Below are 19785 nucleotides of genomic sequence, written 5' to 3'. Positions count from 1 at the left end.
AAAAATGCGACTTACGTTCTGCGTAGATCTTCAATTGGCGGCGGAACTCGGCAAAACTCTGTTGGAACGGAACAAGGAGCTGGAGAACATCATCAAGCTGCATCAAGCTACCGTGGAGGAACAAACACAGGAGATCGAGGTGACTATACATCTCGCAGTAATTTGTGTGTAGTTGTTATACAATTCGAAGGCTAATTATCACCTGAAACACACAAACCGCATAGTTAAATAATTTAAACCGATAATAGTCATTTACAAATGTTTACAAATGTTATTTTTACAAGACAATCATACATACCGGTAAGAGAATTCAAATCACGACAATCGACAGTGTCGTTCAATCTCGAAATTACGTTACACGATAAATATGTATTCGTCCTTTTATCTGTTTATAGTATATGAAAAAACAGACCGCCGCTCTGAGGGAGGTGAACAATACACGGTTGAAAGTCTACGAGCAGTTGGAAGTTAGCGTGCAGGATCTGGAACGTGCGAATCATCACCTGGTGATCGAGAACACGAGCGATAAGAAATTGATCAAAAGGTAGGTATCTCGACGGGATATTTCTCTTCCTTCGCTTCCCTTTTCTTTTCCTCTTTCAGTGTTGCTCCTCTTATATAAATAAACGCGAAACACTTTTAAGTGGTAAAGAAAATGACGAAAAGAATTTGTAGCTAGAAAAAGCGAGATACTGTTTGAAACTTATTCAAGAGATACTGTTTGAAATTCTAAATAAAATATTCTGCTGGAAGTACTGCGGAGAATATTGTTTGAAAAGCACCGGCGAGAGATATCTGTTATTATATCTTACCAGTTTCTTATTGTATCGACCATGTGAACCGTTCTAAGCTCACCTTTCTAAATGCATAATTCATTACCATCTGATACAATTACACTTCATGTAAAGTCATTAAGTATTATTTTCCTATTTAACATTATTCTAATCTTCCGATGCAATCTATTTCTCCCGAGAATAAGTTTTTTTTTCCCTTATTATTAACGATGCGTTCACGCATTTTTTTAAGATGCAGAATCGAGAATTCTCGAGCAAATCGGAATGTCGCCTCGCCACGCATTTCTTGCCAAGCGAGGCGGCACTTCATCAGACATATGTTGTCCCCATCGGGATGATTGTGCGACTATAATGTTTCGAAATAACAATAACAATAATCATTGATTTGCGCGTCTAGCCAATCCGTGACTATTGAGAATCTGGAAATAAGATGCGAGGAACTTCAAAAGAAGATTGACGACTTGACCGGACAGTTGCGTCAACGGGCTGCGAGCCCGTCTAGGAGTAATAATGCGCAGCAACAGCAACAGCAACAAAATACCAAATGGGAAATTTCGGATACGCAAGGTGGCAGCGAGAAACAGGTAAGCGTATAAATATTACTTCACTAGCTTGAATCGCGTTTAAGCATATTTTAAATTATATAACTTGAAACGTCTTCCAGCTTCTAGCGGAAGAAAGAATTTACAATGCGATGTGTTTTCTCCTTCAGAGAGCTGCCCCGAGTTCGCCAAAGTCCTCCCAAGAGACTATCGCCGCGACCACAGCGAGCGATCACGAAGAAGAGATGACCGAGTTGCTGAGACAGTTGCAGGAAGTGCGCAGCCAAAGGGCCAGAGAGCAGAAGAAGGTGTCCGAGCTCAGTCAGCAGTTGACCACCTTGTTGCAGGAGAATAGCGCGTTGGAGGAACAGTTGACAGAGTGGCGTAATAAGGCGCAGGACGTGAAGAGCCTGCAGGACGAAATTAACACTTTAGAGGAAGTCAGGTACTCTTCTCTTCCTACACATTGCTCGTTTTCCACGCATCTAATCAGAAAATAGAGTTCATCTATCGTACGCACCTTAAAAAGAATCTCAATCTCCATCAAAATCAATGAATTGATTCATTCCGATCCACTGACGTGAGATTCTGCGACATGTTTTTACAGACGAGGTCAGTTATGCGGGCGATGTCTGCGCGGTATGGACACGAGAACGCATGACGAACTCTCTATCATGTTGGATCAAGAAGAGTACGATGACATAAGCGTGGCCGAGTCGTTGATCAGCGAAACTCAGCGCGACACTGAACAGACAGTCCAGGTATTTTCTATCTCCTCCCTTTCTTTCATATTCGATTCACTCTCGCGAATCTCTCTCTCTCTCTCTCTCTCTCTCTCTCTCTCTCTCTCTCTCTCTCTCTCTCTCTCTCTCTCTCTCTCTCTCTCTCGTCATCCGTGTTCGCATGATGAATCTTCTTCTTCTATATCACATGTCGCTTCTTTCAACCGGTTGTCCGCGCTTGCTTAGACGTCCCATAGTAATTCTCTTTTGTCTGCTTTAGGAAATGACAAACTTTGCGAAATACGAGTCAAAGACGGCACGTAAATGGTATAATCCGCTGTTGTGGAGGATATTCGCTTGTACGAGAGTGCCGTTGTTGTTGTTTCATTTTTCCGAAGCGATCGTCTACGTTAGCGTCCGCTTCATCGTTCCAATTGTGCTCGTGCCTTTCCGAGTACCATCGTTTATTTTTCATAGAATGTCATTGATTGTCCTTAGGTTTTGGCTATTTAGACGCCGGAAATCGAAGATTCTTTAATTTAGCATGCTAAACGCGCAAAGCGATTATTAATCGAAAAAATATACGTTTGATTTGTTGACTCCCGATGAACAATGGAAGGGAAAATGTATTTCTTATAGAGTTTGCTCTCTTTGTTATTTTAGTTATAATAGTTATTTACTCGTGTTGCTTATTATTTATACATGTACATTTAAAATATCATATGAGGATTTTAAACGATATTATATATTAATGATGTTATATGTTAATAATGTTATATATTAATTATATATACATATTAATATATATGTGTTATGTATAATATGTACATTTAAAATGTCATATGAAGATTTTAAATGATATGTTACATATTAATATATACATATTAAAAGAAAATGATATGTTACATATTAATATATACATATTATGATAAAGAAAGGATATTACACATTTATTTTATCTAAATTATTAAAGAAATTTGATTTTAATATTTAATAATTATTAGAACATTATTCAAATTTAAAGAACTTCTCCCTAATGAACATTAAGACATTTATGACGTCCCGTATTAAAATTGCGGCAAATCTATTATTCAATTCTCAAAAATTATTAAGATTGTTCTGGATATACTTTGACAATATTACGAGTTTAGTTTAAGCGAATGTAAATATATGTGCTTATCGCTATCATTTTGAGCACGATAAAGCTTTTGTATCGAAATCATTGCGTTTCTAGTCGAATTACTATCTCCGATTACTTTTGTGTACAATGTACAAGTGCCAGATTTATAAGATATTAAATAAAAGTACTTTTTCTCATGGAACTTTGTTGTAATTTTTAATATCCTATAAATCTGGCATGTATGTGTATGTGTGTGTATATTCCCCTTTCAGTCATTCTCTATTTCTGTGCACAATATCTCACGTTTCTTACTATGTAGTAAATTGCAGTAATCTCTCGATGGAAAAATAAGTAAGAAAAAATATTGACCTTTCATATTAGCATAAAAAATAATATTTATAATAGATTTTAGATGGTATAATCTGATCGCTTTTTTTTCCTTGAGAAAAAGCTCCACTTTGAATAACATTTTTAATTAAATTCCGATAATTCGTAAAATTATATCCTTCGCATAATTCCAACTGCACATATGTTATTTACCTTGCATGCAGGATACAGGCAGCAAGAACGAGTGTACGGATGAGCTGGATAGCGCGAACCCCTATCGAGTTCTGGTGGAGAAGTATCAGGCCTTGTTGGAAGTGCAGAGACACTGTCAGCCCCGTCGAAAGGATGCGCCCAATCCCGCGTGCATGTCGTTGCAGGAGGAGCTGGAGATGTCTGGAGAGTTCAACAATTTCTATTCCACCGAGAGCGCCGTTGCCGGTCCGGAATCGAACAAGATTGCCGCTTCACGAGCCAAAGTGCCCGACAATTCCGGCAAGAAACCCTTCTCAGCCACCCCGACAGATTTCTCCGAGGCCGAGACGTCGTCCTCAGGCTTCTCAGACGAGACGAGTAACAAGGCGACGCAGACGGACGGCAGGCCGGGCTCGTTCCTGTGCTCCATCGCCGATGGCGAGGACTGCAAGTTTAGCATCTACGACGACAACAGCCCGTTCGAGAGCAGATTCCGCAAAACGCCCGAGTATCGGCAATTGTTCAGCGAGATCTTTAGCGTCTTGAAGCGAGCGGCCGAGGCAAAGGACGAGGGTGAAAAGTTGCCATTGTTGGACGATTCCACCACGTCTCAGACTACGTACGAGACATCGTTTCAAGAGGAGAGCGAGGCGACAGACGACACTCAAAGCGTCATGTCCTCCATGGTGTCATCGGTGGTTTCGGAACCGGTCTTCAGCCGAGTGCAATCCGCTTGCAGCCCACCCAGTATCAAGAACGATCAACAGACCGATAACAACAAGTCCGGTGTCGGTGCAAAACAACAGCCCGATGGCAAAGATTCAGGCTGCAGGATGGACTACGTGTCCGTTAACTTGCGTATGCGTAAGAAGTCTTCGGCGAAAAAGAACTCCGCCAAGAGAGCGCATTACAACGATCGATCAACTACGCCAGACGTCATCCCCACGACGAATCCGAAATTCGTGCCTCCCAAGCCCAACGGTGGTGGCCGAAGGAGATTCAAGCCGTTCAATCCGGCCGAGCACGAGCACACGAGTACGTGGAACAACCACGTATATTCGGCGACAACACGACCGAGGGACAACAGAAGGCAACAGCATACGTGTGCGCGTGGCTCGAGCGAACAGCAGCAGCACAACAATTACGAGTACAGGGACTTCAAACCTAGCACGGCGTCCGAAGAGGTGGCACGATTGAAGCGACTGGAGATGTCTTACGCGGAGGTCCTCCGGACGCCAAACAGCAAGTCTCGAACTAACAATCATCATCATCATCATCGTAGGAGTTAAACAGGACGATGGATCGAAGCGAAGGAAAGCAAGATGTAGAGTTTTATATTTGAATTTCAATTATATCTCTGTTTTTCTCTCTCTCGGATAAGATAGAGCTCCGCGCGTTTGGTCCACATTATTCATTCCAAGATGAAGATTCAGTATTGTTTTGTACTTGTAAATATTCGACGACGCGGACGTGTAGCGTAGCGATGACTTTTTTAGGCACTAATTAATCGCGTCGACGTTAGTTTTAAGTTTCGACATTTCGTATATCTCCTCCCCTTCCTTCCATATGGCGAGATGGTGATTATTGAGCGCTGTTACGGTGCCGTGCATGTTTACGGAGAAGAGAAGAAACCTATTTATATGTGCCATTTACTCCCCGTGTCAAAATCCGACTTCCAATTCCAAAACTGCTCGCACCACTCTTCGCGATAACGTATGTCTATACTTTCTCCCCTCTTCCCTCGGAGGAGAGGTGACCCTTAGTGCATGTCGGCAGCAGCAGCATGCGCGCGGTGTTAGCTTTTGTATTTTGTAGGTATGGATATATTGTGATGATGATGTTGTACGTATATAAATAAATTCTTTATCGTATCACAAGTCGCGTTCTTCCTTCCGAATGATTCCATAGGATTCCTATAAAACCAACCATTATTGAATTGGGAAATAAAAATTTATTTCTTTGCGTTTGCTTCCATAATAAATAGGACTTAACTTTTTTAATTATTTTCAACGATTAGATGATATTCTCAATTGAACGATGCTATCAAAATCTCTGTAATATTTTAATCGCCTAATATAATTTTTTATAAGTGATACATTGTTAAATGACAAAGCTATAAATAAAAAGTGCCACATATAATGTAAAAGAAGAAACGTTTTCTCATATAAAAATGACGAGGATAAATCCGCGGACATTCTAGTATCATAAAGATCGCATACAGATTGAAGATAATGAGTGGTACAAGTTTATTTCATTGATACAATTGCAGATGGGAATCGGATTCGCGCACGTATATGCGCGCAAATTTTCCACGCGCAGGTGTGATTTGCATACCGTCTCTTCTCTATTCCCTTTCCCTAAGATTATTTTGCGTTGATGATGTCTTAAATATACATGTGACATTTCCCTTTTTAATATTTCTTATATCAAAAGCATTCATATATATTCATTAATACGATAATATATTCGATTAAGAATCATCAAATAATGCGCGATGCACCGCTCCTAAACTCGGTTGTACATAACTCGAGCTGACACTGCGTCTCGATCTGTAGGAAAGAAATTGTTGTGAAGAAAAAAGGAACTTGTCCTCCTTTCAAGATTAATTATTTTAGGATTATTTTCTATATGTTTCAAACTTTGAACTATTTGCTGCAGCTACAATAAATTTTATGACATTAGATGGAAATAATTAAGTTAAATTATTTAACACCGAAATAAATAAGTTTGTATTGCGTTTGGATTTAGAGTGTCAAATCAATTCAACAAGATGTTAAAATAGAGCACAGTATAAACTGTGCATTTTTTAATATATATATATAAAAATTGCAACTCACTCTGTAAGAGATCGCACGGCTGGTCCAGTTGGATTGTTTTTTGGTCGTGGATTAACAAGAAGGCATTTCATCGGATGGCCATCCAATTGTCGATTATGGTAAGTTTCGACTGCTTTAGTCGCATCCTTCAATGTCTTATAAATTACTTCCGCCGTGCCTGGACGAACTAATCTCGATACCAACAATTCACCTACGTCTTCAAATAATTCCTATAAAATGCAATTTTTATTGATATTTTTTAATAATACAAGCGCGAGCAATTTCAAAAATAAATTATACTGCACCTTGATATCCTCTTGTGTGACGTTTGCTTGCAAATTAGATACTACAATTCGATAACCCGTTGATTGCGTTGATGAACTAGATGAACTTGCTTTCGGTCGCGATAAAGCGCCCATTATTCTTGATTTATTCACAGATGAATCAAGACGCGATTTAACTCCTACATCTCGAAGACTTCTGGAATCATAATACTTGGAATCTGCAGTTTCTTCTGCCAAAATTGTTCTATAATCAGAATCATAAAAAGCATATGAATACATCTGTTTATAATCCATTGATACTTAAGGGATTTGTGGTATACAAAAATGTTTATAATCATTTTTAGAAATTGTGTGACTTGGAAATCTACCTTGATTTTGTCCCAAAACTCCAGTCTTCCTTGTAAGGAGGCGAAGCAGTCTTGGTCTATAGAGATACAAAATTATAAAAATTAAATTAACCATAAATTGTAAAAATCTTATGTAAACGATTTTGACCACAAAATTGCTTACCATTGAAGAGCGTGGAACAAGTTTATAATCTCTCTGTCTTTCTCGTTCCCTCTCTATATCAGATTTTCGCGTTGGAATCCTAGTCACATTAGTGCTTGTAGGCTTCACCCAAGAATAGGGAGAAGTCGGAATATTAAATACAGGGGGTGGAGGTGGTGGTGTTGGTGCGTACTCGTTACTCACAGTTCTTCTCAATGACGAATCCATTAAATAGTCTGGAAAAATAAGATGCTGTTTTAATGTTTTTCATAGAATGTTTCTAAAATACATCAAAATATGTGTACATATGAATACATTATTAGAATATTCACATACTGTTGATATGATTCACATACCATCATTATAATCCATACTCATTTCTCCTAAATAATGTGGTTCGGGGAGAGAGGGTGGTCTGTAGCCTACCACTCTCGTAGGAGCCGGTATATTTGGTGGCAATACGTGCGGCATCAAAGGCGGCACCTTGTTCGTCGATAACGAAAGCCTGCCATTTCGGCCGGTCTTTCGCGAGATTCCAGAAAGCTGCACATCCATCTTTTTATACTGGGATGCTCGAATCTTGTCTAATTTGAGTCTAGCATCGCTCTGCTTTGCTATTTCCGCAAGCTTGTCTCTGGCGTCAGTCAGTTTTTCACGATTCTTCTGTATTATTTTAAACCGTGCATCTGTAATTACGTGCGAGCCACGTCCTCTCACAGAACCATTTGCACGTGAGCCTCTGTTGAGTCCTCTGCGAATTCTGTGCAATAAAATAAAAAATATAAAGTCGATTTTTTTCTCCTTTCACTTTTTATCAGTATTAAAATACCAGTATTAAATAATAAAATACCAGTATTAAAATCAATTACAAAATGCAATCAATAAACTTGAATTTTACTCAAAATTTTAAAATCATTTGTATATATATATATATTTTCATCATGTCATTGTACAAAGTACAAAGTACATAAACATTATACTATCATTAAGGGCGTTCGATTAGCAAACAGATTTTGCTTTTGAACTACTTACAACGTAAGTCACGTATTATATTATAACACTACATACACGTTAATTTATTCAGGCCGATAAAGATATTGAATAAATGAATTGAAACGGAAAAAAGATACCGAGAGAGTCGAGATTTCGAGTTACAAAGTGACAATCTCTTTCGGGCGCGATTGTGAAGGTTATAAATCTATAGCGGGGAAAAGTGGAGCTAAAGAGGATTCCGTTGAACAGTTAGATGAATTTGTCTCACCCTCCTCTGCCTCTCATCCCTGATGATTTCGACTTTTTAATAATGTCATCTAAACTTAGGCCCATATCAGCCATACCGTAAAAATTCGATTACGCGAATACACACAACTGAATCAAACGAATTGAAGAGTTGATCGACTGCAGTTTCAGGTTACGGTTGCTAGTGTACGACTCCGCTTCGGATTGGAGGGTTGGGCTCTATAGTATATTGGGCGAGCCTAACGTATGGGGTCTGTTCTTTTTAGCTGCACCGCTGCGCTAAGTCAGAAAGTGCAATAAGTTAGAAAGAGACAAACGTACTTTTTTCACTCTAACTAATTGCACTAGTGCAGCAATGTAGCTAAAAAGAACAGGCCCATTATTCTATAGAAAATCGGGACTGGAATTAAAAAGAGACATGTGTATTCTTGAGAGGATCTCTGTCTCTTTTTACGCTATATTATTTCAATTAAAAACATTTCTCATCAGATATTTAGCGATACAGCAGGACCTTTCAGAACATATTTAAATTTCCAATTTTAGTTATTAAAGTATATATAGTCAATATTTTTGACCATAATACTATAATATGAACCAATAAGCAAAGTTCTGACAAGATAGCGATCCATCCAGCATCCATTATCCTTTTCTACAATTTTTGAGTCATTCCTTGAAAGCTCGTTCCAATATATTATAGAGCTCAGTGATTTATATATTTCATATCCCATGTGCATGATTAATCGATTGCGCTTCTCCGGGCATAATGAACACTCAGTAGACGATAATTGGCTGCGTTCAGCAAAAAAAGCTCCTTTGCAACTGTGTAAAATTCGTGAGCCTGATTGGTGCATGCTCTTAATTTTAATTGAATCTAAGAGCATACACCAATCAGATTCACGAATTTTACAACAGTTGCGAAGCAGCTTTTCCTGCTGAACGCCATTGATCACATTTGATGCGGGCGTCGCCATGTTCTACAAACGTGAAGAGGTGCGCCAATTTTGAGCACGTGTTTCGCATCTAGATATTCAGGAGTCATGAGTGTTGACATTTGGAGAAAAATGGCAACGCCTCCAAACAACTGACCGGACGCGATGTAATGTGTGACAGCTGATGACAGCTTTCTGTTGCTCTTTCAGAGTTTTGTTTTGATTTTAAGTTAATCCGATGGATAGTGACACGCGACGCGATGTTTCTATCGTGAAACATTTAACGAAACAGTTTCTTTGCTGTACCGCGATAACTAAAATTAACTTTATGGTACGTAAATAGACATGATTTTATGCCACGATAATTTGACAATTAAGAAAATATTTTACAGCTTTTAGATGAAAATGGAGATTATCCTTTCGATTTAGATATCCAGAAGCAAGTCTTAGATAGTACGATAAATAGTGATTTGATTAAGCAATATCCGATAAAAACGTCATATCAGAAAGCATTCTTAAAATTGTTTATGGCAAAGGTACTTTTTTTTTTAAATCTCATATGGAACTAGTATTTCATAAATTAAAAAGGTCTAAAATTTTCTTCCATCATTATATACACGATTTAGATAGAAGAAAGCGGTACTGAAATTCATGATGACTTATACACAGCATACTGTAGATTAATATCATTGCAAGATGAAGAGTCTGTACATTACCGTCATTTTTTAATAGAAAATGGAACATTAAGTTGCATCACATTGAAAGAGAGTACAAATCTGATTTCTAAAGGAACTACAGGTTTATGTAGCTGGCAGGTACTTATTTTCTTGTATGACAGAAATTTTCAAATAACATTTATATAAATTACGTTACGAATATTTAAAAATTATTGAAGCAAAATATATACTATGATATAATCAACAGGGTGCTGTAGTATTAAGTGATTGGTGTGCAGAAAATATAAAACAGTTTCAAGGAAAAAATATACTAGAACTTGGATGTGGAGTTGGATTGACGGGTATGAGCGTTACTAGCATATGCTCTCCAAAACAATATATTTTCTCCGATTGTCATCCAACAGTACTAGATATGCTTTGTGAAAACGTAAAACTTAATTTCTTGCTGAATAAGCAACATAAACTATCAAATATGCACGATACATCATTAAGGCTAAAATTACAATTAAAATATAAACAAACTGACATTCAAATAATAGATTTGAATTGGCAAGATATTGATAAATATGTAACAGAGAATTTCTCGCAGCCTGATATAATTATTGCTGCTGATATTCTCTATGAAAGTGATTCATTTGATTCATTGACATTAGGATTAAAGCATCTGTTAACATCAAGTAATTATGCTGTATTTGCTGCCACAATTCGCAATGAGGATACTATCTCGCAGTTTTTGGAGCACTTGGGTATTTTTTTATGCTAAAAATTAGCTTGAATCTAAATATCAAAAAATATCAAAATATTTTCCATTTTAGGAAATCACAATCTTGCTTTTGAAGAGTGTATCTCACCGAAATGGACTGTGTTGATACAATCAATTAATTCGCCTGTTCGAATATTGAAAATTTTTCGAAAGATTTGACAATTTTATTCGGAATAATTGATTATCGATTTATTTACAATTAGAAGATAATCAGACTAGGAGGGCAATTAAACGAGGCGAATTTATTAATAATCTTAGCGTAAATCCCTACATACATAAATAACAAAGTGTTAAAAATATGTATAAAAGTATTAAATATGAAATATATTTTGTATATATATTATAACTGTTAACTGTTAACACCGTCATACGATTCAAAACCATTTTCGCTTATTATGATGTTTGAGTTTTACCTCAGTCTCATCCACATCTTTATCGGCATCCTTTTTCACGACCTTTTTCAATTTTCTTAATTTTTCCTTTGCTTTTCCCTTTTTTGGTTTTTCCACACTGGAAGAATCATTATTTCTGTCCAATAGCTCGTTCTTGTTTCTCGCTAAAATACAAATAATAATAACTTACAAAAATTAATTAATAACTTACAAAAAAAATTACATTTTACATTAATAAATCTAGTATTTTGTTACTTACCAGCAAATAAACCCATATGTTTATTTATGCTTTTATCTTCCTCTACCTCTCTTCGACGATCCATCTCCAAGCATTCAACAATTTCGTTCCGTCTCTCTACAATTTCTACTAATCTATAATACAAAGAAAAGCGTTTATATGCGCTATTAACTTTTAAATATTTTACATAAATATTTCTAAAATATAAAAAAGACTAACAAGTAGAGGTGGTCGAAAGATAATAATCAAATAACAATATAAACACAGGCTTATTTTAAGGACCAACCAAATAAAAAAATTTGCTTAATGTTATATACAATTTTTTCTTGCCTATAATTGTTTTTTTATTTGGTTGGTCCTTAAAATAAGCCTGTGTTCATATTGTTATTTGATAAATATTTCTAGAATAATACCTTTGTATCAATGCTTCTTCTCTCTGTTTATCAAAGTCCGTTTTAGTAGCTTCTGGTTGGCACATGAGACATCGTATTTGATATTCCACTTCAGCATGTTCCTCCTCCAATCTTTGCTGTCTCCTCAATAACATCAATTCGGCCTGTCTCCTAAACAATTCGTTCTTCTCATTCACTAATGCAAACAATTCCAAAACCAATTCCTCCACATCCGCGCCGAGCGATGATGAATCTGTCAATGAATGAATGAATTTAATAGTAAATGAATTAATCATCAATTACATCTCTATATTATTTTATTCTATTATCTTATATAATTATAATTATTTTTTTCTACCTTCCGTTCTAGGTCCAGATTCGCATTTATCTCGTATCAATTGTTCTAATCGTACGCCTTGTTTCTCTAAACCTTGCTGTTGCAATTCTATTTCATCTAATTCTAATTTCACGTCTTTCATAGATATCACTTTAATCTGCAAATAAAACCACATTAAAGTAAATTTCGAATCTCATCTACTTACACGCTCGAAACTTGATTCTTCGGAAATTGCACTGATATAACAAATATATTGTAAGCAAAAAGAAAAATAGAATTTACCTTTCTCCTGTGCGGAATTGGTCGCGGTGGGGCGGGACCCTTTTTCCTCTTCCATTTTCCTTGAATGCTTTTGTCACTATAAGATGTGTAGGAGGAACTGTCAATACACGTAATGCTACTCAAGCTCTGTCTATTTCGATTCGCCTCGTCTTTGTTTGTTTTCTGATCTTCCCACATGTTTAGGCTGTGATCGTAATCGCGAAGCTTGATTATGGGAGATTCGTCGAAACTTGGCGTGTTATCGATCGATATGTTACGGGGTGTACTGGTCGGCATTGGCGGCGGAGGTGCCGGCTTGGTTTTCCGAGCTCGCGGCATCGTGCGAGGTGATGAGGAATTCTATATTGCGAGAGAATAAAAAAATATTTAGAAACTTTTTTCCGGTTAAAATACAGATTGGAAATAAAGGAATACATAAATCGAGTTAAAAAGTAAGATATCTTAAAACGTACATGATACGAGGGTGATGTATTATTACACTTGAGCACGGGCGATTCGCGCTGATCAGACGGAAATAGTTCCTTCGCGGCCGGTGGTTGCGGAGCGGGCTTCTTCTTTCTATACGTTCCGCTGGGAGTTGTAGTCGACTCGGAGCTGGTCAAAGAACTATTGGACGCGTACATGCCTCCACGATTCAAATCAGTAGTTCTTCGTGGTGCGATGTTTACCTCGGAAATGGTCCTGTTTAATGGAAAAATTATCCATTATGCTGTGATACGCCGGAATAAGCTACCAGTAATATTCGCTAAAAATATAAGATACACATACTTGATAGTACGCGGTTTCGGTACAGGGACGTTTCCTTGCGGCTTGATGCTTTGCTTCTCATCGCTATCATGCTCCTCTTCTTCATCGCTCCAGAATGGATTGAGATTAATTTGCGGCGCAGCCAGAATCCGCTTGGTCACAGACGTTTCCGTTACGATTCCCCGATTTTCCAGTTTACTCCTAGCCGCTGGTTTCGGTGGTTCAAGTTCCTCGACGTCCTCGTCTTCGCTATCAAACGGATTGGTTGACACTTTGCTGTTTCTAGAGCTATCTATCGCGGTCCACGCTTTGCTTTCCGTAATGCTATCCTCTTCATCGCTCTTGAAAGGATTCAGGTCTTCTGGGTAATCCTTATGGATGCTTAAATCCATATCTCTCGCGGTTAGTATGTTGCTTTCGTTTTCATAAGATTTTTCTATTTCATTATCCTCTCTTTGTTCGACTTCTGTGAGGTTCTCCTTTTCTCTCTCGATACCTTCAACTTTCGAGTTTTCTTCGAGCTGCGTATTATCGGTAATACGTTGTTCTTCGCTATTCGCTCGCGCAACGTCTTTCGAAAAAGTATCCTTGCATTTCTCTATGTTTGTAATCGTCGAATCTTCTTCCTTTCGTTGTTTGCTGATGTTCTCAAAACTGTCTTTACGTTTATCGGTACTTTTAATCTTCGAGTCTTCCTCGAGCATCTTTTCCAAACGTTCCTCCTGATTCACTCGAAGAATGTCCGGTTCCAGGTTCCTCTGAGTCACCGGACTTTTCGTTTTGCCTAGATTCATCATTCTCTCGGCATGATCTACTTTGTCCCGAGCCTCAAACATTTGGAGTCTCTTCTGTACTAAGGACAATCTCGCTTCGGGATTGGCTCGTTTATTGGCACGATCTGGCGACTCTTTGGTATCTTTATCTCTTCTCTCCTTATCTACGTCATGGAATGAAATGGCAGTCGATCGCTGATCCTCGTCGCATCTAATATCTAAGCTATTTAACGCGCTATGTACATTGTATGGCTCGACGCCGGACTCCTCCGTGTCTGGGGAATCCGTCGCAGAGCTACGAGATTTTCCCTCCTCTTCCTCTTCCTCCTCATTCTCGTCGTCGTCTGGGAATGCCGAGTCGATCCTGCTCTTCTCCTCCTCGCGATAATCAGAATTGACCTCGACATCCTTTGTATTCGCATCTCTCGCGGTGGATTCGTTGATCTTCTCGGAGAGAAGGTGGCTGGCCATGAAACTCTTGCGCATCTGCGAGGTATGGGAGATCAGATCGGGCACTATAGCCTTTACCAGCAGATTCTGTACATCCTGCACGCAACAAGATTGCTTATATATATTTATTCCAAACGTTAAAAATTTGTCAAAGGGAAAAACTGACCTTTCTCTCCGTTTTCTCCTCGTCGCTAAGCGGCCTCGACGGTTCGCTCCTCTCCTGTTCCACGCCCGACATCATCGTCGATTCAGCGTACTTGCAACGCACGCTGGCTGGCACCTCTTCGTCCGGACACGTCTCGCAGCAGTACTGGCCTTCCTCGGTCTCGTAATAATTGCCCGGCGTCAGCTGGTTGCCGCAGCGTGCGCACCGGAAGCAGGTACGGTGATAAGGAGCGCGCGCTATCAGCAGCTTCTCCGCCAGGAAGACCGGCAGCCCGCACGCGGCGCACGGATCCCTCCGCATCCCCAGACGCGACCCCACCTGCGTTATCAGGTTGGACAGACATCGAGACACATATGTCGCCATTATTTCCCGCATTTCATTCTTCAGCGAGCGTAGCAGCGAACAAGTAAAATGCGGCATGCAATTTTATGCAGGCAGCTATCACTCACCGTCACCATTTTTTTTTTTCACCAGAGATAATTGCTCCACATTAGTCTGAATGTGTATCTACGTTAGCGAAACAATCCTCGCGAAAAATTCATGAGAGTTGAACGTTTAATCCTCTGAGAATGACATGTACGTACAATTTTAATGTTTTTTTTTAAAGATGTATGTTTTGAATTTTAACCGATAAATGTCGCATTTTTTTCATGCTTTTCATTTCCCTTCTAAAATTAGAAATTTTCTGAAGAATGGAATCAATTTGGTGGCTCTTTAAAGTTCAATGACTGATCAGAGAAATTATCAATCCACGAAATCAATTAGAACCTGAAGAAACACAAGTGCAGGAGATCATCCAGAGAGATTTAATAGATACATTTCTCTTCTCTTATTTAATCTGGTAAAAGATAAGCAGTCAATGAGAAAAAAGAAGAAATCAAAGTCAAGATATATAAATATGATATTGATCTCTGTGCAACTGATCCGACTTTAAGAAATATCATCTTCAACTCCATTTTAACGTGTGTTTCCATTAAATAAATACTTTCGATGAACTTTGTAAGTTTGATTAGAAAAATAGCCATCCTCAAAGGGTTAAACGCCAAATCTCAGCGATTATCACACACGTCGGAGATGATTTGCTCCCGGCTGAAAGAGCGCACGTATAGCCCAAGATAAATATTGACAAATTGTAGGTCGCATTTGCAACGAGCCGTTGGATATCGACGAGCACCTCGGCGTCGGCCTTTTGCCGCTCTAGCTTTTATCCACGTCCAACGAATTTCCACAATACCGGTCGGCTATACATCTCCGAGGTATTATCGCGGTATGCATTTAAGGTCCGGTGAATCCAATAATGCATCGAATCGCTGCGGCTCCTATACGTCGAGCGTGTATATCATACGACTGTAATGCCACGAGGACGTTGCTTTGCAAACGGGATAAGAAAGCGGGGTTGGCATCGCGTTAAATCTTCGTTATGAGAAAATGAGACGAGCTCGCAGAGGCTGGGCGACTCTGAGAGCATCGCGAACATTTATTCCCTTCTCGAATATCCCTTCCCCGATTTTTCTCGACATATCGTAACGGAAGAATTTTTTCTCCTCGCCATCTACAACTAGCATTCGGGAGAAGTCTGATTTTCCGGTATTAAGAACGTTCAAGCGAGCGTTATTTCCTGCAAAGTTAAAATTCGATAAAAAGAAGATCGAGCCGAGGAATCGAGGACATTTTTACAGACGTCGTCTCGAAGATTCATCGCCAATTATTTTTATCGTATATGTGTAAATGAGATGGCGTGTTGCGTGACGGAAAACTGATTTGATTAAAAGCCGATGACTCATGTAATCAAGCTATCTCCGAGTTTCTTTCGTCGCTCGTTCGTAAGAGAGACCGTGTGTATATTAATCCTCCTCGCTGAAAAATGGCATGGATGATAGGTTGCTAACCGCAAAATCGATTTCTATTAAACTTTCATCGAATGCCACGTGCATGGGTTTTACATAGTCGGTTAAATAAAGCGGCGATCGATCGGGTGGTACAACAAAAAAAAAAAAAAAAAAAAAGAATTTGCTCTCTGTCGCGAGAGATCTCCAGAGCAAACTCTCTCTTCGTGTATCGAAATTATTATATCGCGTTTATCGCAAGTGTAACGCGTATTAATGAACGCGGGTTACAGTGCCATCATCGCTGCCTAGCTTGATTAATCGCGATTTAATTTAATTAAAACATACGAAAATGCACGTCTATCGAGTCGGTGTTTCACATCGCAGCGATATTATACGCGACGGCACAAACATCGCCGACGATATCGATTTTCTCGAGGAACATTAAGCGCGCGATTAATTAATCCGATCGGGCGATAAACGCGAAATGTTATTACGCGTAAGCGACGTCGCTTACGCGTCGTGTAAAAATAATCTGGATGCCTTCCACCCATGCTCGTCGCACTAAAATTTTCCCAAACGTCGCACGACTATCGAATCTCCGAGATTGAAAAAGAGAGAACGATTAAAGGCTGCGCGAATTATCGCCAAACATTTTCTCTTACCGTCCCTTGTAGTCACTTGCCCGGGGAAACAGAATTACAGTCACGATTCGACTCCGTGGAACTGTAGAGAGGCTGCTGACCGCGCGTCCGATTTCTATTGCGTGAGCGAACGAGCGAGTGCGTGCGTGCGTGCGTGCGTGCGTGCGTGCGTGCGTGCGACGTATGCATGCATATACGTCGAGTACACGCAACGAGTGGCAATGACATATAAATAGAACGTCGCGCTCCACCGAGTCTCTCCGCACATGATTAATTATTACTTTCCTCGGCGTTTACCGGGCTTTGTAATGTAAATACGATATAAGCTTGAATGTAAACTAAATAAGGCGAACGTAATCATTCGAGTGTCCGGCTCTCGTTTTAAACGCGAACGAAAGTTACGAGAGATGCATTTATTTCTCTCTCTCTCTCTTTCCTTCTCTTCTCGGTTCCGAAAAATGCCACAGAAGTGACGGACGTTCCCGGACAGCTACTTCCGGGTGACGGGCTTTATTGGTCAAGCTCGACCAGCTACCTCTATCGAAGGTACGAGCGTGAAGCGAGGCGAGACCGACGGGCGACGTGTCGTCTGGAAGAGTGCGAGACAGGAGGATTGATCGATCGTGTCTCGGGTCGATTCTTTCAGCCGGGTATAGCGATACCGACGTGCGAGAGCGTATTTCACGCTGGGACACAATCGAGAGGCGAGTCGTCTATTTTGATAGTCCTCAGTCGCGACGGGATTTTCGCGTCGCAGCTCGTCATAAATTCGTAACGCTTTCCATCTGCCCGATGAAAATATGTCGCGACGTAAAATCATTCCTTCGTCGCGAGCGCATCCGATAAGTGGACGCGACAAAGGCTCGTTCCCCATTATCGTAAAAGATAAAGAAAAACGTAAAGTGAAGGATGAATAGAACGATTCGTCGGTGTCGTTAGCCAGCATGACAGGAGGAAATGTAACAATTTCTAAGAGTAACAAGAGATATTCCACGGCCGTCACGTGCAAGAAACGAGCCTCGATGCCTGGGTTAGCGTCGCAAATTTACTTCTTCTTCTTTCTCTTCTTGCGAAAATCGACCGCAGAGCGCAGCCAGTTCTACCTTCGCGTTGTCGTTTAACGGGAAAACGTTAGATAATTTGCTTCAAAATCACACACACGCGTCGTGCTATCGAAAAGTTAGGCGTACACCGGACCGAGTGTTCGAAACATGCGAGCATGCAGCTTACCCAACAACCATAAGCAAGCAAAACAATAACGACAAAGCGAAATTACCTTCTAGCAGAATATTTCAGGTTTATATTGCCCCATTAAGTCCAAGCTTTCCTCCTGGAGAACAAAAAGATACGATGAGAGGGGAAGGGGGAGAGATTGAACAATACACGTTTCAGCGCGAGGATTTCCGACGATTTCCGGGATTCGACTTGACGTGCGAATTGTCCACGGATTATACTTGCGAGGCGTGCATTCGCTTTCATTCCTTCTCTTTCTTTTTTCCCTTTTTTTTTTTACCTACCCTGACTTTAGATAATCCATCAGCTTTTTCCAGGGAACTCTATCGTTTCAACCAAAATGGACGTCCGCCGTTGAATAAAGTCCTACAAGTGTGTGGGTTTCGTCGCGTGACTCATGCGTGGCGGCTTTAACTACGATTATGCCAACCATAATGAACAAAACTCGACCCACGCACGAGCGTCCATCGTGTATCCGTTCTCGTTCCTCTTCGGCTCGTAAAACGAGTTACTACCGACATTAGTGAACGACGTCTCTCATTTTGACCTTTCGTCAATCTCGCGAATCAGCTGGTGACCAGGAATACGAAGACCGACAGCGAGTTCTCGAGGCGAACAAACTACGACGCGTGCGTCGCTCGAGCTTCGATAACGAGTCGAGCCCGCGATAAAAGTAATTAATGCCATAGCGATATCTCCAGCTATTAGCTATTCGAAACAATACCCGTGGAAAACAACTTTGCTAGTCTTATCCATCGCGGGATTATCACAAGTTTGTAACGCAATCTAATCTAAGTTGGTGCGTGATTTCTGCTTCGAATAGCAATACACTTTCAGAGGTTCCTTCGGTAGATGTCGAGACAGAGGGACGATTGTTTTAGCGAGTCGCTTGAAAATAATGTGGCTGGAGAAGACGAACGAGCTATCTACGGGATCTTGAAGAAATTCCCGAGGAAACTAGTTTCGGAGCAACGCGTTAACTTTCGTGTTCACGACTACCTAGGCAGACGTTGGCGAGTATTGAAGGTATACAAGTTACGGGAGCGAATGGATAAATATGTTGTGGAAACTTTGACATCGTAAAGAAAATTGGTCGAGCGTTTTTTTTTATAGTCCCCTTTTTACCGTAACTCGCTCGGCCTGAATTTTTTGACGCGTATATCGCTTCTCTCTCTCTCTCTCTTTCTCTCTCACCTGTGAATACAAATGTTCTCCCGGTCGCTTGTTAACAGGATGTCTACTGAAATCTTGTAAAAATATTGAAAATTTCTTCATTTTTCAGATATTTTCAACATGTTCAAAATTTTAGATAAAGCAATTGTTTTAAAATGATTTTTTTGGTGCAATTTCCTAAAATAAACTTTTCTATAATACGTATTTTTTAATGCTTTTCACTCGGTGAACTTTTGAA

General features: G+C 39.7%; 4 protein-coding genes across 11 annotated transcripts in view; 2 read left to right on the top strand and 2 right to left on the bottom strand.

Moving 5' to 3' along the window:
• LOC105251356 (BICD family-like cargo adapter 1) overlaps positions 1 to 5157 on the top strand; it is a 29086-nt gene extending 23929 nt beyond the window's left edge. For all 3 annotated transcript variants that reach the window (XM_011258112.3, XM_025408459.1, XM_011258110.3), the window contains exons 2-7: positions 27 to 139; positions 396 to 544; positions 1192 to 1378; positions 1507 to 1781; positions 1944 to 2097; positions 3730 to 5157. In XM_011258112.3, the coding sequence (XP_011256414.1) occupies positions 27 to 139; positions 396 to 544; positions 1192 to 1378; positions 1507 to 1781; positions 1944 to 2097; positions 3730 to 4986 (2135 nt within the window). In that variant the 3' untranslated portion in view covers positions 4987 to 5157. The remainder of the gene's footprint in view (positions 1 to 26; positions 140 to 395; positions 545 to 1191; positions 1379 to 1506; positions 1782 to 1943; positions 2098 to 3729) is intronic.
• A 762-nt stretch (positions 5158 to 5919) lies between these two features.
• On the bottom strand, positions 5920 to 8749 carry LOC105251355 (polymerase delta-interacting protein 3). Its single transcript, XM_011258109.3, has 7 exons — positions 8548 to 8749; positions 7643 to 8046; positions 7308 to 7522; positions 7166 to 7221; positions 6819 to 7041; positions 6535 to 6743; positions 5920 to 6246 (listed from the first exon to the last, which is right to left on the bottom strand). Exons 1-7 carry the CDS (start codon positions 8619 to 8621, stop codon positions 6168 to 6170), a joined length of 1260 nt encoding a protein of 419 aa, XP_011256411.1. The 5' UTR covers positions 8622 to 8749; the 3' UTR covers positions 5920 to 6167.
• An 826-nt stretch (positions 8750 to 9575) lies between these two features.
• On the top strand, positions 9576 to 11135 carry LOC105251354 (protein-lysine N-methyltransferase EEF2KMT). The gene is made up of 5 exons (XM_011258108.3): positions 9576 to 9785; positions 9847 to 9990; positions 10081 to 10269; positions 10379 to 10877; positions 10947 to 11135. Exons 1-5 carry the CDS (start codon positions 9693 to 9695, stop codon positions 11051 to 11053), a joined length of 1032 nt encoding a protein of 343 aa, XP_011256410.1. The 5' UTR covers positions 9576 to 9692; the 3' UTR covers positions 11054 to 11135.
• Positions 11064 to 19785, bottom strand: part of LOC105251352 (MICAL-like protein 1) — a 59498-nt gene continuing 50776 nt past the window's right edge. For 2 of the 6 annotated variants that reach the window (XM_011258094.3, XM_011258093.3), the window contains exons 5-12: positions 14672 to 14989; positions 13304 to 14601; positions 12988 to 13216; positions 12536 to 12874; positions 12275 to 12410; positions 11938 to 12169; positions 11546 to 11658; positions 11064 to 11450 (exon numbers count right to left, since the gene is read on the bottom strand). In XM_011258094.3, the coding sequence (XP_011256396.1) occupies positions 11269 to 11450; positions 11546 to 11658; positions 11938 to 12169; positions 12275 to 12410; positions 12536 to 12874; positions 12988 to 13216; positions 13304 to 14601; positions 14672 to 14989 (2847 nt within the window). In that variant the 3' untranslated portion in view covers positions 11064 to 11268. Of the gene's footprint in view, positions 11451 to 11545; positions 11659 to 11937; positions 12170 to 12274; positions 12411 to 12535; positions 12875 to 12987; positions 13217 to 13303; positions 14602 to 14671; positions 14990 to 18417; positions 19630 to 19785 lie in introns of those variants that run through there. The other 4 variants (XM_011258098.3, XM_025406024.1, XM_011258096.3 and 1 more) reach the window with 4 other exon arrangements.

The sequence above is a fragment of the Camponotus floridanus genome, unplaced genomic scaffold, assembly GCF_003227725.1.
Source record: "Camponotus floridanus strain SB8 unplaced genomic scaffold, Cflo_v7.5 scaffold1, whole genome shotgun sequence".
Classification (NCBI taxonomy): domain Eukaryota; kingdom Metazoa; phylum Arthropoda; class Insecta; order Hymenoptera; family Formicidae; genus Camponotus; species Camponotus floridanus.
The sequence above is the reverse complement of the archived record's forward strand: the minus strand, read 5'-3'. Positions and strand labels throughout refer to the sequence as shown.